The sequence below is a fragment of the Elephantulus edwardii genome, unplaced genomic scaffold, assembly GCF_000299155.1.
Source record: "Elephantulus edwardii isolate Elephantulus edwardi_28Jun2011 unplaced genomic scaffold, EleEdw1.0 scaffold00155, whole genome shotgun sequence".
NCBI classification, from domain to species: Eukaryota; Metazoa; Chordata; class Mammalia; order Macroscelidea; family Macroscelididae; genus Elephantulus; species Elephantulus edwardii.
Window position 1 is genome coordinate 5,918,518 of NW_006399905.1, and position 18,995 is coordinate 5,937,512.

The 18,995-nt window shown below is 39.8% G+C and overlaps 1 protein-coding gene across 2 annotated transcripts in view; it reads left to right on the forward strand.

Annotated features, from left to right (window-relative positions):
- ZNF521 (zinc finger protein 521) overlaps nucleotides 1-18,995 on the forward strand; it is a 390,388-nt gene that overhangs the window by 342,519 nt on the left and 28,874 nt on the right. For both annotated transcript variants that reach the window (XM_006895038.1, XM_006895039.1), the window contains exons 6-7: nucleotides 12,175-12,306; nucleotides 14,730-14,845. In XM_006895038.1, coding sequence (XP_006895100.1) covers nucleotides 12,175-12,306; nucleotides 14,730-14,845 — 248 coding nt within the window. The remainder of the gene's footprint in view (nucleotides 1-12,174; nucleotides 12,307-14,729; nucleotides 14,846-18,995) is intronic.

Here is an 18,995-nt window from a genome sequence, read left to right on the forward strand (position 1 = left end):
CTTATAGTAGTTTTATGTCATCCTCCATTTTTCTTCAAGCATAAATGCCTCATCCAAAATACACACCAGAAGAAGATATTCATAGACTGTACATTTAGTTTCCTTTTTTAAGTGTGTTGTTGCTGGGACTGGTTTATTTCTTTTTTTCTCTCTTTGCCAATATATTTTGACACCGTATAGTCTGTAACCTGCTGTTCTCTTTAATTGCTTATTGTTATTAATTATATAGTGGTAACGTCGCTGGCTGCTTGAGCCACTTGGCTGCAAGGAAATTCATTTATCATTATTGCCATTGGAGCTACAGAAAATTGCCAGCATTCTATCCAGAGATGGATGTTTCTGAGCTCATATCCAGCAAAATTTTGAACATGGGTCAAATCCTTATGCATTTTCTATCTGCTGCTGCCCGTTCTTTATTCTGGTCTGTGCTTTGAGGACCTTCTTTTTTTTTAATCTTTTTCCTTTCAGTCTTTGATCCGCTGCCTTTTGGGTGCAGTTTACGTGTACCTTTCATTCCTTCTACTCAACACCTTGTCCAAATAATACCCTTTCCTTTCTCCTCATGTGCATAACTGTAAATTTTCTTGGGATTGTTTGTAATGAGAGTAACATTCCTGCCTCTACTACTTCCACATTCCATTTGATCATGTTTTTGTTTTAAAGCATTAGTGCTGATTGGGTATTTCCTTAAATCCCACCTTTCAGCAGAAGTGATCATTATGCCCCCAGAGTAGTTATAAACCCATTTTATTATTTTTTCATTATTAAACACTGTAAATAATCACATTTCCATTGTCCTGAATTAGGAAAGAGCCCTTATATCAAATGATGAAGGGCTGGGTGAATGAGCAGTTGTGTACATAAGCAAACACAGGGACATGGATTTGCACACACCCGGCTGTTTACTGATGTCTGTAGTTTCTTTAAATCTGGGCTTAATTTAGAATCCATGACCCCACAGCTGCATGTGCCACGGTACAGCCAGGCCAGAGCGTGCCTCTGCCTTCTGGCAGCATGACATTAAATTCACACTAGTTAAGCCAACTTAAATTGAGCCTCCTTCAACCTTCCTAAATAAAACTAGTGGCCTTAATTACAATCAGGCAATTTAAAGGTTATGGAGCTCTAACTAGTACTGCAGTATATCACTTTAATAATGCACAGGAAAATTTCTCCAAGGGATGGCATCGTTTGATTAGAAGAATTCAAGTTTCAGAGCACATTTCCAGTAAACTGTTTTTAGAAATCTTACTGCATTTATTGTGCCATTACCTTCCCCTCCTCCCCCCTTCATTCTTCAAGGCCAAGTTTCTAAGGTCATACCAATATAGTAATAAAAATGTGGCTCATTTGCAAATACCATACAACATTGTAGTTTTTGAATTTTGAGGGGGGTTTTTGTGTGTGTGTCTTTGGGGGGTTTTGGTTTTGTTTTTAATTTCTTTTTTGTTTTGTATGTTGTTTTGCACTACTGCTGAACTATTAGACTAGACTTGCCACAGGTAAAATAAAGAAGAGCAGACTACTTGGAAACGAAAAGATTCAAGTCCCCTTTGTCCCCTCACACCCCACTGCAGTGATGACGTCTGCTTTACAAGTGAATCCCCTCATTCTCAACAGGGCACATCAGGAGAGGAGTCGTCACCTTTTAATAAGTAATGAATAGTCTTTAGTACTTATGAAAGAGAGTTTTCTTTGGAAATGCCCAACCGGCTTCTTGGCTTATACCTGTAGGCACTTAACAGCATTGTGTTTGTTGAGGGCCATAACATTCCCAGCAGCACAAAACCTTACCCAGTTTCTTTTGTTGTTTCATTTTTTTTCTTTATTTTTTGAGGAAAGGGGAGAAAGGACCAGCTGTACTTTCTAGTAAGGGTAGGCAGCTTTTCAGTGTTCGGAGACTATTTCCTTCAGATAACTAGTTGCCTTTTGCCAAGAAGAAGAAGGGAAGTAAGAGGAAAAGGTTCTGACCCTCACTATCCACAGTCCAGCTACAAGGCTGCGTAGCTGACGAAAGTGTGCTCAGTGTGCAGTGCGTGATCCAGGCCCCCTACTACAGAATTAATATTGACCATCCCACTGTCTCAATTCTCAGAAACAATCTCCCAATAGACTGACCTTTAAAGTCAGTTAATGTTTAGTTTATGCTGCATGAACTATCCTCCTTCTATTTTTCCGGTTTGTGTTTCATTGTTTGGTTTTTTTCCATACAGTACTTGATGGTAAATATACCTCTACTTCTACCAGGGTCCGAAGTCCCAAATAGGAGGGCATTAATAGTAGGTATTTAATATCCAACAAAAGAAATTGTAAGCCAACAATGTAATAAATACTTATATCTGATTTAACCAGGTAGTTAAAAGCATGGCCTTCTGAAAGAATTCATGACTATTAATAAAAACTGTTTAAAATCTGGACTATGAGTCACAGGATGTATGATATGGAGACCGTTCTAGGACGTGGACAAATGGAAGATATTCCTTCCAATACATGATAACCTTTCCTGTCCATTTTTCTTCTTCAAGTTTTGAGCTGTCAGTTTAGTAAAGACATAAAATGGCATATAAAATGATGCATTTGTTACTGCTGTATTTGAAAGAGCATTTTAATCTTAACAAATACTGAAGCTAACAGGGTACAATCAATTAGTCCTCTGTATCCAATGGATTGGGAAAACACCAAGATGGAGAGAGAAATATTGAAACACAGATGATAATAGTGTTCTGGTGCTAGTTTCTATGTGATGTTCTGATGAAATTACAGGTAGAGCTGTCTAAGTGTAGGTATTCTGCCTACACTCTATACATATTGAGCCCCTTCTATGAGTCACACCCTTTTCTAGGTATTTGGAAGGTAACTATGAGGAAAAATAGGCCAACACATTTGCCCTCATGAAGCTGGTTTTCTATTAAGGACTAATGAGTAACTCCATGCTTGGGTCCACATATCTCCTTGGTTTTGAGGTGTTGGTGCTGCGTTCCACCAGTCTTCACTAGCCAAGGCACTAACTGAGATGTATTACTGAATAGAAACACACTGTTTCTACGTGTGAGATATTGTCTCACATGCTTTGGGCACATTGTCAGAAGGGGCCAGTCATTGGAGAAGGGCACCATGCTTCGGAAGGTGGAGGATCTAAGAGAGGAAGAATCTTCAACCAGAGAGATTGACGCAGTGACTGTAGCACTGGGTTTAAATATATCAGAGATGACCCAGGATAGGACAGGTTTCAAATCTGTTATTCACAGAATCGCTGTGAGTCACAGCTGACTCGACAGCACATAATGACAACAATTTCTACCCCTAGTGAATTAGTCCGAATGAAAGTAAAATTTGCATCCTTGTTTTTTGTGTGCTTAGACACTTAGTGTTAACAGCAGAAAACCAAGTAAGATTATGGTTAGTCTGTTTTTCAGAGAAAGGTTTTCTTTCATGTGTTTGAGGATGAACAAGGGGAAATGGGCTGTTCTGGTAACTTCATCCCTTTCCATAGAGGACAGTGGCTTATCATGAAGTAAAAAATATCTATAAGAATTTTTTAAAAGCAATTTTTATTTTTAATGGACTTGGGAAAACAATGCCTTTCAGTTTTAGTCGGCCGTGTTCCTTCCCTTTTCCAAATCATACAGTATTTTTACTAAGAAACATAAGCTATTTCCTTTTTCTTTGTTAAGTGATGTGGTATTTGTATTGAGGGGAGATGAAGGTTTTCTCAATGTGATTTTATTAAACACCTGCTTTTCATACCTGGATACCTGGATTTTAAATAAAAATATTGCAGGCCAAAGAGTTTTTCTCTTTGAAAATATATGCCAGCACTGAATATTTTCTTTGAGATTCTGAAAGTCAAAAAATAAAGGGGAGAAGGGCTGGAGGGGCAACCTACTGGTCAGGTTTGAAGGGCATCTGTAGTCTGTGTGCTTATTCCTTTTCCCTTCTTGTGCCAAAGCATCTCTGCTGAGTTCCCCAAGTTGGAGAGAAGCCACCTTTTTTAGTGGGTGGCTTGCTTTTATTGCTTATTGTTTGAACAACATTCCAGTATTTTATCCTAGACGAGAGTACCCTAATAAGTACTTCACACAACTGATAATAATAGCCAAGGAATTGGATGCTCTTGCATCTCTGAGCATCCCAAATCCCACTGACTGCCTCTCCCATCCCTACCCACCTGGACCTCCTGCTAGTTTCCAAGCTGCTGATGTTTATGGGGCTCCAGGCAGCCCCTGGGCTCTTTAAGATCTGCTGGGTACAATGCCGCCTCCCCCAGCTGAATCATTTCCTGCTCCAGCCCTGCTGATAATGAGTTCAAGACAGGAAATAACAGTGTCACTGTCAGTGACTTTGCTTGTAAAGTCCAAAAGCAGAGTAGCCCTTAGACCACTGGTCAAAAACAGGTATAACTGAGCAAAGTGTAGGCTTATACCTTGTTAGGGCTCCCTGGCATAGAAACTGGCTGAGACACCCACACACACAGCATCCCCAGGAGGTAAATCCTTTTTCTTTTCTGGAGGTCACTGGGTGCTAGACACCTGGTGCACAAGTGGTCAGAGGTGAGGCACCTGGTGCTGTGTCCTCTCTCCATCCCCAGTGCCCTTTCTGTCTCATTATGAGTGTCTTCTGCTCTTATCTCTCATTTCTTCCTGATGTGGCACCAACAGAATGGTCGTGGCAGACATACCATCTTGCCAGCAAGAAAATGCCAAAAAGGTGTCATCATCAGCTTTTGAGCAGCATTTGTTTTCCTGCTAAATTGTGCAAGAATAAGGACAGAACTTTATAACTGGTGTGGGGTACTGAGAAAAAAAAATTAAAAAATGACTCCCACAATCTCCAGTGCTCTCCAGTCCTACCTTACTTTGGGGACATAATGAGTAATATGGTGGGCAGAGTCTCAAGCCCAAGTAATACTCTCCGTTGCCAAATTAGCACCTTAACGTGTTTATGTAACAGCTGTGAAATATGGACGGTATATTATACAACAAATTATAGTAGCCCGGCTGTTCCAGACTTGGGCAGAAAGGGATGGCAGCGTGCATGGCAAATTGCAGTGCAGCCTGCCTATTTTTCTGCTCCCGGTTTCTAGGGTGAGTCCGTGTAGCCGAGGGGTGAGTTTTGTCACGTGTGGCTTTCCTTTGTTACTCCTCAGACCCTTAGCTTATAAATGTGTGCCTGGAAATTAACTCAGGCAAGGGGACAGGCAAAGCACAAAGAGAGAGGGACTGGAAATTGGTTTAGGGCATAGTTTTCTTGGACTTGAAGTATAAGTAAATATGTACAGCAGTCCACTTTCAAACTGGAAAAATTACAACTGCAGGGCACTTGATTCCTCTGCTTGGCTTCCGAGGGCAGAGTTTACACCCACTCAGATCAGAGCCGTTAAGCATGGTCCCTGCCACACAGTGATTTACCAGGAGGGGTTTCTATCTTTGGACTTTAGCCTATAGATTTATGTAGTGGAAGAGGCTGAAGGACCCTCCTGGCCGGTCTCGAGGGTAAAGGAGAGAAGGAGTTCTACTTATAAACCGTTACAAATTGGTCCTCGGTAATGGCTGTAGTGTTGATCAGACGATATAACGGGGCCCCCAGTGATTCCTGGGATAACAGCTGCATGTAAGTCAACCACTGAACATTTGCTCGTAGCTCTGGATTTTTGTTTTTATTGAAGGGAAAGGAGTATAAACATGGGACACGCAGTCTGGAGGCTGCTTAAAGGGTTTCTCTTGCTTAAAGCTTATATTGAAATGTCAGTGTCTCGTGTTAAACCAACAGTTGCCGTGTTGGAGCTCATAGCACAAGTTGTGAGAATCTGAAACATAACTTTTGTTTTTCTTTTTCTGTTATGAAACTCACTGATTAATAGCTCTATAGATCCAGGGTTTCTAAATTGGAGAAACAGAAAGAACCATCTAGTCTTTGAACTTTTCGCCTTAGATTAAGCAGCTTTTATTCATGCGGCGCAAAGTTTTGTAAATGATTAGAGTGTTTCCTGCTAAGGTAATAAGGTTGGGTTGCAATTATATGTTCAGATTCTCTCCTTTGAAACATTCAGTATTGGAGTAAATATTTACATTTGCATCACTCCTCTTACAGAGACTTGATTCCTGTTTACATCTGTGTTCACCTTTATTATCTAAATGAAGATACATGAGTAGAAAGAAGGATTTCCACTGAAATGACCAGTTTTTGGTTATGACTCAGAGTGTGTGACAGGAGCAGGAAGGTGCTGGCTTCTGGTGTGTTCTCATCAGTGTAGCTTTACCCTCACCTCTCCTGGCCCTCACTTGTGGGGTGCATACATGCATCCTCATTTCACATACAGCAGTGAGAATGTCCTTAGTCTATGAAGATAGAAGGATTCATGTGCCTACTAACATTTTTTCTTTCTTTTTCCTTGTGCTAATTTCTGTTTTCACAAATACTTAGGTAGGCTACATCTGGAGAGCTCTAGTGGCCTAGTGATAAGATGTTGCACCGCCAACCCAAAGGCATAGGGTTGGATCCACCCCCAGAAGTTCAGTAGGCAAAAGATGGGCAATCTCCTATGTAATTTACAGCCTCTGAAAACCTGCTGTAGGGTCAGCTGTGAGTCAGTTCCAGGTTGATGGCACACACCAACAAGAGTTCAGTGTAATAGCCACAAATGGACTCTTTCCTTATTTCTTAATACTGCTTATCATCTGCCTAACTTTTTTGGCTATCAAAGTTTCAGTGTAATACAACTTTACAAGCAGAATATATCCTTGTTGTTATGTGTATTCCGGTTGCCTGCGACTCATAGCAACTTTACATACAACTCTGAAGCTGCCCTGTCCTGAGACAGTCTCACTGACCCCACCACATCCAATCTCCATTACCGCCAATCCATCTCATCCAGGGTCTTCTTCTCCTTCACTGTCCTTCTCTAAGGACTGGTCCCTCCTGGCCACATGCTCAAAGTATGTGAGATGGAGCTTCAAATCCTAGCCTCTGAGGAGAAACTTGCTTTGACCCTCTCCAAGACAGACCCTGTTTGTTTTCTTGGCAGTCCATGGTATAGTCAAGATTCTTCTCCAGCACCACAGCTCAAAGACGTCAATTGTTCTTCCGTCATCTTTAGTCGTTGTAGAGGGGTGTTTTGTTTTGCTTTGTTTATTTCATTTTCTAGAAGACAACAAGGACAAATTATGCTTATTGTAGAAAATCTGGGTAATATAGATAAGCAAAACAAAAAAGAAGAATCAGAAAGTTGGATACATGGATCCCATCTGTAACACTTAATGAAAAATAGGGCAGCAGTAATCTGTGATATTCTTAATAGAATATAGTAATGGCTATTAAATCATTCAAATCTGAATCTCTTTTTACTAAATGAGTCAAACTGTACTATCCAATTACCATCAGCTGCTGCCTTTCTGGAGAACAGAAGATGGTTCTTTTGATTGAGTTTTTAGCATTTCTTGCACACCTTGAGGAAAAAGGTCTAGGAGAGCAAGGTGCAAGTTAGAAATCCGTGAGCAAAATCTTGAGTTTAAGTAGCAGGTTCACCAGAAACCGGAGATGTTGACAGGTCACTCGCATATACCAGTTTAAATTGAAAACACAGTTATTCTTTTTTAATATTTGTTGTCTCAGAAACTTATTTTGGAAGGAAAAGGGGACTGAATTTATCCAGGTAACCCAGTACTAAGGATTTATAGGAAATCTTTGAAAATTAGTGCACTGGTAAATGCAGAATGGAAGGCACGGTTATACAGAGACCACAATAACGGTAAACTGTTGAATTTCTTAATGTCAGTGTTTCGTTTTTTGTTTGGTATATACCTTTCCTTTTTTCTTATTTTCTTTCTTGCTTTTAAAAGGCATTATATTTCTGTTATATCTCAAATTTTGGGAGCCCCTGCATTTTATTCTTAATACATTTGATCCTGTGATAGTAAGAAAGTATGAGGATTAAGGCAGGGAAACAGAGAAGTAGAGAAAGGCGTGGGTATAGTAAATCTCCAGCTATGAGTACACCAGTCTTTGCTTTACACGACCAAGTAGACATTTCTCTTCTGCTTAAATAACCAGGAGGTAAGTTTACCAGAAGGATAACTTACATAGGATGATTTAGAACAGGTAGAACATCCAATGCTTTTCCCTCCTATATTTCAGTGTGCTTTATATAAACTGTAAAGAATTCTGAAAATACCGGATGCGATTGTTACTACCTTTACTTGTTGACTTTGCAAGGAAAGGATGGGACCAATAATGAATTAAATCTGTACTTATAATGTACAAATGTCCTTCCGTCACTTTTTTTATGAAATACCTTAACTAAATTGCATTGTTTATATTGTGGAATTTCATTTCTCTGTCCTTTGGATAGAAAGTAAATGGAAACTGATGGGGCTGCTTTTGCACGTGTCTGTTGTTGTTATGTGCTGTCAAGTTGGAGCGGACTCAGAGCTGACCCTCCTGCGGGTGTTCAGAGCCTGTAAGTTGCATGGGAGGAGACTGCCCATCTTTCTCCTGAGGAGCAGCCAGTTCCACTCCCCTGCCTTTGGGGTGGCAGGGCAGCTTCTTGCCACTAGGCCACCAGAGCTCCAGTTGCATGTGTATATATATATATATATATATATGTGTGTGTGTGTGTGTGTGTGTGTGTGTGTGTGTGTGTATAATCTTCAAGATATTCTTGGCAGAGAAAAATAAAATCACTTTTGATGTCATCCTAATTGATATGATTGTGTTTATGTTGTGGTAACCCGCAGCCATTACTGCCTCACAAACCCCACTCTATGTATACATGCTGGTTTGACCATGATACACAGTCTGTTTTGACCATGGTCCAAGGTAAAGGGAGCTCTTGGAGCATAGTCAGTAGGTAATTGTGCTGCTGACCCAGAGGTGAGGACATCTCTCTGTCAGTTTGAACGCACGAGCCGCACCTTAAGAGAAAGATGGGTGGTCTCCTCCCATGTGATTTATAGCCTCCAAAAACCCACTGAAGGGTCAGCTGTGAGTTGTTTCAGACTGGACATCAGTCTTCCTCTATCATCATCTTGTTATGTACGGTCAAGTCAAAACCGACTTATGGCTGACCCTCCCAATGGGTTTTCAGAGGCAGAAATTCACACGCAAGGAGAATGCCCATCTTCCTTCCATGGAGCGGCTGGTGGGCTCAAAACCCATGCCTTTGGGCACATTTGGAAGCACAGTTCCTTACCACTAGGCCACCAGAGCTCCTCTCACCGCCCTCCACCACCATACTTTTAAGAATTCTAGAACAAAAGCCTGTGGGCTCACACCTATAGCGCATATCTTGACTCTTATGAATGCACATACTAGGTAAAGATGAATTAGAACCTATGGTTACCATTAATGGTGTTTAAATAAAGCTTTGTAACACTGAAGAAAATAGAAAAATTTTAAATGTAGTAAGCATTTCTGATGATGAACTTGCTGAACCAGTTCTCTTTAGATAAATTGTGTTTCTTAAATGTCTACGTTTTGAAAATTTTTGGTGACTTTAGGATTTAAAAAGAAAGAAGAGATGAAACACCCTTGATCTTATATAATCCCTAAAGCTTTTTGTATAGCCCCTTGTCATGTCAGTTTGCACAATTAAACTCCCTCTTACATAATTATAATCAAGGAATTTACCGTGCCACCCAAATACAGAGTAGGTTTTTCTCTCTTGTGAAATGTAGGCAGTGCTGGGTGGCTTAATTAGTGCTTTGCTTCTCTTTTTACAAATTCCAATCCTCTGCTTCTAAAGACTCATACTTGTGTGAGAAGAAAGATTAGGAATACAAATAGAGTGATTTTACTCTTAGTTAGCTAATAATAATTCACTTTGTAATTGAGCCTTTGTGGTGCCAGCCATATCAAGTGGTGAACTATTTACATGTGCATGTTTTCTGTGAATGAAGGGAAATAGCTTTGGACTGTAGACTTGTTACACCCAGGTATGAATATGCCTCTCATTCCTTAGACATAGATGGTCCTTAGTAGCTTTTACAATCATTGCAATTATGAGATATGACAATATAACTTGATAACAAACCAGGTTAAATTGCAGTCTCTTATTTCCTCACCTTCATGATCAGGACTCCTGGGATTAGCTGGTATAAGCTATGGCATATTAGTTAAAATCATAAACCCAGGAACCAGACAGCTTGGGTTCAAATCCAGGCTGCCTGAATTCTCGTTTTCTCTTTACCAGTTACTAGCCCCTGTGATTCAGGGAAAAGTTAAACTTTCTGGGCCTGACAGTAATAGAAGTACCTACTTAATAAGGCTATTTTGAGATTAAATAATTAATTGATATCTGTATGTATTTGGAACAGCTGAATCTAAAGCACAGTATACACTATAAAAATAGGTTGTCAAGTTAATAGTTTTATTATCTTTGTAAGTTGAAACAAATGAATCTTTACATTGTAAATTTCAGAAACCATTCAGTGAGGGGGGAAAAGCAACATCAAACTGTAATACAGAACTGTGGACATTACAGAGCAGTTGCTACTGCATTGAAATGTTTCACCATCATCTTGTTCCTAAGATATCAAAGAAACATTGAGGAATAATGAGTAGTAATTCTGGAACTGGTGAAAATGTGTTTGGAAAATGACAGGGAAGAATCTGTAAGATCAGAGAGTGATGAGAAATATATGGGAGACTGGAAGTACCAAGTAGAGAAAAGAGCACCCTCAACAAGAGGGATCGATTGATTTTTTTTTCCAGTTTAGATGGATATCTGAAATGGGAATATTAAGGCAAGATGCATGAAGTGGCTGGCTTACACACATTCATGAATATAGTTATTAGTAAGATGATTGTCAGGGGGTGGGGAATCACAAGATCCATGACCAGAATACAATGTAAATGATAGACAGTATCAAACACAATGTTCTCATCTTCTTGAGTTTGCAGCACTAAGGTGATTTGTCTCTATATTTTAATTATTAAAGAAACATACCCTGTGGAGCATGTATGAATGACAAAACACTTTGAAATATTGATACTATGTATAGACACAGTTATCTGTTCTATGTATATGGTTCAATATGCTAAGTATGTTGATATTCTTTATTTTTCCATTCAGAAATAAAATGTTGATTTATCACTGAAAAAAAACCCATCACAATATTCATGCATGAAACACCATGCATGTGAATGATTGTGTGAAAACCATGAAAATGCGTGATTTTAAAAAGCTGGGTTGACATAAGGACTGTTAACAATGAGCTCAAGCCTAGCAGGATCATGAGGACGGCTCAGGACAGGGTTCAGCCCTCTTGTCCATAGAGTTGTAGTCAACTCCTAACTACAAGGCTGTTGAGTCAGTGCTGAGTCATAAAACCATCCATCGGGCCCCCAAGGCCATAAATCTTTATGCGAGGAGATTGTCCTGTCTCCCTCGTGGGTTTGAGCTGTTGATGTTCAGCTGGCAGCACTTTATACCCTATGTTATGCCCTGTGCCACCCAGACTCCTTATAAGCTTTGATAATAGTTCAAACTTTCCAGAAAATGTAGCAAGTAGCAGGGAAAGTCTTTATCAATGAGAATAGCACTGAAAACCTTATGACTAGAAATAGTATAAAGCAAGAGGGAACACTGGCGGCATAGTCTGTGGGCAGTGACGCTGCCAACTCAAAGGTTCCCATCCACCAACGGCTCTGAGAAAGAGGGGCAGTCTCCTCCCATTGGTTTTACAGCCTCAGAAACCCACTCGCAGTAAGTGCATTTATTGCAGGCCCACTGTGTGTCATTGTAGACTCACCAGCAATGACTAGGCTAGACAAAGTAGAGAAGAGAAACAGAGGAAGAAGCTTCAGGAGAAGCTTTGGCACAGAAAGTGTGAAATGACCATTTTCCTGTGAGCCCGTTGCTTTTGGACTTTGGAAATACAAAATAAATCATGGTAATTAGGGAAAAGAAGGTTCCTCATTATTGATACCCCAATTATATTTAAAAGCTTAATAAAATGCACTTGCCCTGAGATAAAATCTGACTCCTGATTATCATTGGATTTTCAATTCTAAAAAATGCTTTAATTGATACAAGTTCATAAATAATGTGAAATAACCAGAGAGCATATGTATTACTGCATATTTATAGTCATTGATGTATGCAGTTAGAGTTAACTCAGCTGGCTATTAAAGATGCAGTTGGTTTCAACTCTTCTGTTCACGTGTTTTCCTTGACAGATGAAGGACTGAACCATGAGTGCAAACTCTGCAGCCAAACCTTTGACTCCCCCGCCAAACTCCAGTGCCACCTGATAGAGCACAGCTTCGAAGGGATGGGAGGCACCTTCAAGTGTCCAGTCTGCTTCACAGGTAGGACAGTGATCTCAGGGAGACTGGGAGAGTTGGATGGCACATCACATCTTTCCGAGCAGGACGTGCATCCCACTGCTATGGCCTTTTACAGCAAGGATCTTAGTTCAATTTGGGGGGAGATGTTTGATTTCTGCTCATTAGCATTATTGATTGCAGCCTACTTAAAGACTCAAATGGGCAGGAAGGTTAACTGTCAAGATGAACAAATGGCATTTCAGATCCTCTCAGAAGTTTGCACTTTTCCATTTGGAAAACGACATCGTGTTCTGTTCACTTTTTCCCCTTCTTCTCGATGTTAAAAGGTTAGCGGGGCTAAGGCTGCCTGCACAGAGCTGCTTTTTAATCACAAGATGTTCAACAAGACGTGCAGCCGTGTAAGCATGTGTCTGTTAGTCAAGCATAACTTTTCCCCACAAAAATGAAAAAGATGATTGTTGAAACCTTTCTAACATTTATTGAACTGCAAAGTAGATGAGGCATTTATTTCTATGAAATTAGGGGTTTTTTTAGTTGAAGTTGATAAAAATTCTCATCTTTTTAAAAAGTGACTTTTTGTAAAATTTTAGAGCATTAACATTTCAGGAGAGGGGAAAAATAAAGTAAACCAGAAACTGTAATTTGAAGCCCAAGGGGTTGCCATACGATCACACAAGCTAGGTGCTCCCTCAACAATGGCATATACTTGGGAAAATCCTCTGTGATTATTTTGCTTTAGACTTAGTAGACAAGGCCCCTCAAGGCTATTTTTCCTTCTTATTTATTCGAAACAAAAAAAAATTTCATACACACACACACACTTATCTTCTTTCAAAATTGACTTGTGTTCGCAGAGCAGAATTCCAGGCATTGATTATTAACTTGCACTGCATCCAGCTTATAGATTGCTGTTCCGTGGTAAAATAAAACGAGAGAGGTCATGGTCATTGCACAATTAGCAGAAGGAGCAATGCCTGAGTGTGTTGGTGGCAGTTGCTCTCTGCATCAGCATTTGCCTGTTAAAGTCCTTTTAGTAATTCCATGAGACACTTCATTTTCCTTCTGGAACTATCTTCCAGTCCTCTAAGTTTATATGTAAGGAAAATATGTTGTTTTTATAATCTGTATCTCAAGATAAATGGAGTCTAGAGTTTGGAGTTTTCCATAAGAGCTCACAGCAGAGCTTACAAGAGTCTTCACCAGGGAGCCCGAGGTCATAGGTTGCCTCATGACCAAAATCTGGAATAAAACAATATAATAAAAACATTGTTTCTTGTAACCAGCTGCCTCCTAAAATGGTCTAAGGTATATGGATATTGACTACAAATCTATATAAAACCATCCCCATTTCTTTTTGTTGACATTACTAACAGGGTGAAAATGCATTCGTAATAAACACTCTGCATTTTTTGTGTGGACAGACCTGAATTGTCTTAATGTGGCTTGAAGTAATTTTAGAAATAACAGTTTAAAGGTGAAAGGGTGGGGGGAACCCAACCTTCCAATATAAATCATGTTCTCTGGAAGAGGAAATTTGAGCGATTTTTTAAGGTAATGAGAAATGTGATTAAAATGTATGACTCATAAGAACGATATTCTAATATTGTAGGTTAGCTGGCAATTAGAATAATTTTAATGATTAGAATGGAGTCAAAGTCAAATGCCAACATCTTTAATAAATCCTTTCCCTGCCTATACAGATTAATATTGTAGATGCAAACTTTTTTAGGTCACAGTGCACCAGGCTTCCATCAGAAGTCAGGTCTGCCAGCCCAAACACTGCCTCTGGCATATACAATTTAATTATTAATAGTATGTCTCCTAGGTAAACTGTTACACAGTCTTAGGGCCTTGTTTTGTAGTCATTAAAATTGAACATGTTTATATTATTGAAACCCTTGCATTCAGTGTGTAGGCTGAGTTGATCTTAAAGTATCCAAAGAGAATTTACCTGCCGTTCTGTTTCACATTTATAGACAGTGCCTCAGAGTAGCTGTGGGATATAATTTTTAGCATTAACACATTTAAATAGAGAACTGTTCGCTCGCTGTAACTTTAGGCAAATACAATAAACAGGGTTTTGGCATCTATGATTTCTTAACCTGTGGGTTGCTGAGAAATAAGAGTCATTGCTGTTCAGACAGCGCTGCACATTTGACAATTTTCAGCTTTATTTTTTAAAAGATTTAGAGGGAGCAGGGCCTCTGTAAACCTTTACTTTGGAGCTGTTTGTATTGAATTAGGGGCTCGGTAGAGTGCATCTTAACAAAAGCCAGAGACTCTACCACAAGCAAATGTGGACCGAGCTCTCCCTGGGTCTCTGGCAACAGTCACACCCCAGAGGCGTGCCATTCTGCCCGCACTCTCTGTTCATGGGGAGTCATTGACTGAGGGCATTTCTGAAACAAAATAACCCAGAGTTCCCCATTCTTTTATCATTCCAGTATTTGTTCAAGCAAACAAGTTGCAGCAGCATATTTTCTCTGCCCATGGACAAGAAGACAAGATCTATGACTGTACACAATGCCCACAGAAGTTTTTCTTCCAAACAGAGCTGCAGGTAATGGCCCCAGGAGGACTGGGATTGAACGCGGTTGCTATCCTTACAGGAAACAAAGGCATTTTAAATCTGGATTCCTGGTATCACTCACTCTGGGCCACCATGATTCTTTGTGCGTATTGGGGCAAAGGGAGAATTAGAGGCTGGATTAACAGACTCCAAAGTCATTTTGCCTCTGGCTGCTGTCAATCATAAAAAGAAGTGGAACAGACCCGGTAATTGGACCTTCTGACCCAGAGTGATAGACTTAGGGGTCAGGTTTATTGGACTGTGGAATCAGACACCTCACTTGCCATAACCCATCCTCCCAGATCCTGTTTTATTCATGCTCCTTTCCCGCTGGGCTCCAAGCTAGATGCATGTCTAGATTATTGTTGTCCTGAGGGGCTTAACATTGGAAGGGTGAAAGGAAGAGGAGAAAGAAGCTATGCTCTTGTCCAGTATGTGTGTCTCCCACCCAACAGAATAATTATAACTTAGCAACGACCTTACTATTGAAAATATTTGGCATCCAAAGACTTTAGTCTTAATGCCCTACTTGTTAGATAGATGTGTGACCTTGGAGTGGCCCATACCAATTCTGAACCTTGAATGTGAAGACGACTTAAAATGGACAGGGTTGTTAGAAGAAAATTAAATAATGGGTATAAATATAAGTTTAGTTTGGTTATTATGACTGATCTTAGCAAAAGGCTAGAGACTTTCATTCTGCTTAAAAAAATATCATCTACTGAAAATGAAAATTTACTTTCTTCGCTCTCTTCTCTTCTCTTCTCTCTCTCATTTCTCCTTGAAAATTGAGTACGATCATTTACACTTTATTTTCTAATGGAGTTATTTAAATGATGCTGGTATCCTTACTGAAGATGAGATAGAAGCACAGTTTCAAACGGGCTCAAACAATTCATTTATGGCCTGCGATGCAGAATCAAAACAGACCTGTGTTGTTTTTATTTAGGTAAATGAAATAATAACCCAAACAGGAACGGGACACTCTGAGGAGCGTAGTAAGCCCCTTGAGCAGTGTGGTGTGGGGTATGTGATGATTGCAAGAACTGTGGGGGCGTACAGGTCCCCAGTGTCATGGTTGGCTCCCACCTTTGAGCAGGGCACCATTTGCTCCTAATCCACCTGTCAAGATACTGGCGGTTTTGTACTGTGCACACTGCATTTCTTTTATAAGAGGGAAATTAAGTTTCTCGTGGGCATCAGCTCCACTTTCACCAGTCCAGTTACTGTTTTTGTCACACACATTTTACAAACCCAACTTCCTTCCAGTTTTGCTTCCTTGACTAGGAGTAAGCCACAAAGACCAGTTTGAAGCCCTGATTGGGACTCAGGACTTATTTTGGTGATGCTGATGATTAACAACAAAGTTATTAAATGTAAACTAGCAATTTTCCCCCTCTGGTGGCCTGGTGGTAAGAGGCTGCAATGCAATCCCAAAGGCACGCAGTTTGAATACACAAGTTACTCCACAGGAGAAGGATGGGCTATCTCCTCCCATGCTTTTAATTGCCTCGGAAAGCCCACTGTAGAGTCATCTGTGGGTGGATTCTGTCTTACAGCACACGACAACAATTCCTCTTTACATTGAACCTTCTAAACAACTAAATGGCTTTGAGGGCTCAGATCTCCACTCACCACTGGGGTCTCTCGCCAATGCTATGGGCTTTGTGTCAGCTTTGTATCTCTTGGGCTCTGAGAAGCTAGAGTTCCATTAATTATATATCTTGTAGAGAATTTGAAGCTTACGTTAGTCCCATTCTTTAAATGAAAAAGTGGCATGTTAAAATATATTTTATAGTTATGTCAACAGATAAAAACTAAAGTTTCTTATTTTTCATCACTGCTCAGATGTTGTCTTTGTCACATGTGAACAGTTAAGGTGGTACACCTAGTGATTCTGTTAACTACCACATAAACTGCCAGAGAGTTTAATAAAATTATTCTGCTTAGCTCTCCCTAAGCAAAATGAAATAATAGTTTAAAATCAAAGTGTAGAGATTCTTAACAACTGAGTGCTATTTAACTTTCTTGAGAAAATTGTTCTCCAGAATGATTTTGTGTAGTTCACTGTTACTGTCATGTGCCATCAAGTCAAAACCAACACTCTCTGACAGTAGATTCTCACAGGCTGTAAATTGCACAGGAGGAGATTGCCCATCTGTCTACCACGGAGCAGCTCGTGGATTCCAACTACATGCCTTTGGATTGACAGTGCAGCTCCTTACCACAAGGCCATCAGAGCTCCCTGTGGATTGCATTGTTGTTGTTAAGTGCTGTTCATGTCAAGCATGCCTCATAGCAACCCTATGAATAATAGATCTGGATTCTCTCCTCTCTTGCACCACCCTCATCATGTTTAAATTAGCTACCACAGACACTGTATCTCATCTGGGGCTTTCTTCTTCTTTGCTGACCCTCGCCTGTCCAAACATGACGTCCCTTTCCAAGGAACAGTCTTTCCAAACAACATGTCCAAAATATATGAGATGAAGCATTACCATCTTTTCATCTAAGAGGCACTCAGGTTGCACTTTCTCCAAGTAAATGTACTCCAGTAAACTCTTGGTGTGTACTGCATTAGTCGATTCTGATTCAACTCAACTGATTATATGATCAGTGTTTTTCAATTAAAAATGTCAGCAGGCAGTACCTGTGTTCCCATTGTAGGACAGGCAGAAGCAAGAAATTTCACATAGCCTCTAGGACTCCAGGGTCCTATTTACATTCATTTAAAAGTTTCACAGAATGTATGCTATTCACTTTTTCTATAATTAGTACAGACCAGGTTCTCAAACTAATTTCTATAAACCTTTTCCTTCTTGAAAACTGTTGAAGACTGCAAAGGATTTTGGTTTATGTGATCATTTTCCATCAGTACAGTATTTTCTATAGTGTTGTTGTGTGCCATCGAATCAGACCCAACCCATAGCTGACTCTGTAGGGGGTGTTCAGAGGCAGTTAATCACACGAGAGGAGATTCCCATCCTTCTCCTGCGGAGAAGCTAGAGAATTCAGTTCACTGGCCTTTGGGATTGAAGTGTCACTAGGCTTGAAAGGAAAAATTAAATTAAATATAAAGAATATATACAAGCATACATTCCAGTAACTGTGGAAAAAGTCAATGCACGTCATACGGTTTGGGGAAAACTCCACTGTAAGGTAATAAGAGTAAAAAGGGCAACAGTTTCATGAGTTCGTTTGCACAGACCCCCTTTAACAAAACTGAGGTGTCTGGGGCACAGTTTTAGAAACAATAGCAAAGGATTCAGAGGACAGAGCACACAGCTCTTTCCAAGTGTTTATAACCTTATGAAGTAAAACAATTAACTATGGTCTCTCTTTTAATGGCACACAAATGACTTAATGGCCATAACTAGACCAGAAGTACTAAATGCCAGTCCGAAGACTTACATGCTGTGTGATTCTTAGCAAATATGATTGTTTTCTTTGGGTAGAATTGTTCCCCATGTTTATGAGGAATTCTGAGCTCCTTAAAAAACCCACTACCAAGCTGGTAGGGAATAAGTGTCCCATTATTTGAACAAAATGAGTATTACTTTAAAAACAAACGAATGTGTTGAATGTTTCACATGTTTTCTTGATAGACCTCACTTTTTTCCCCCACAGAACTTAAGGAAACTGCTTTGAGAGAAGGCTGCTGTAGGCCAAGAATAATATCCTACAATGCATGTTTGTATCCAGAGTGGTTTATACAGGTGTGGGCAAGTGGTGTGTTTGTAAAAATCTTGTTGAATAGGCCACTTTTTTTTTTTAAATCTACTAATTGCAATTTAATTGGTATCTCTAGAAAAGTTACAAGTCAGTGGCAATGATTGACTCATTCTTTCCCAGTTAGGTTATGTCAGCACCATGTTGTGAATTCAGTCATTGGAATTCCAACAGAGAAATGAGGAGAAAGTGGCCTGGATGAACTTTAGGCTCTGCGATTCTGGTGTTTTGTTTCCTTTTTGACACAAAGGTTATTTTGCTACTTAGACCTTCCCTTTGTTCAATCATGAATGCAGTGCTTTCCCTCCAGATTTCACCTTCCAAATACAGGACTGACTTGGCATTTGAGGATATACCTAAACTTTCACATATCACTAAAATTTCAGTATGTAATTGTTTTTACTGACTCTAG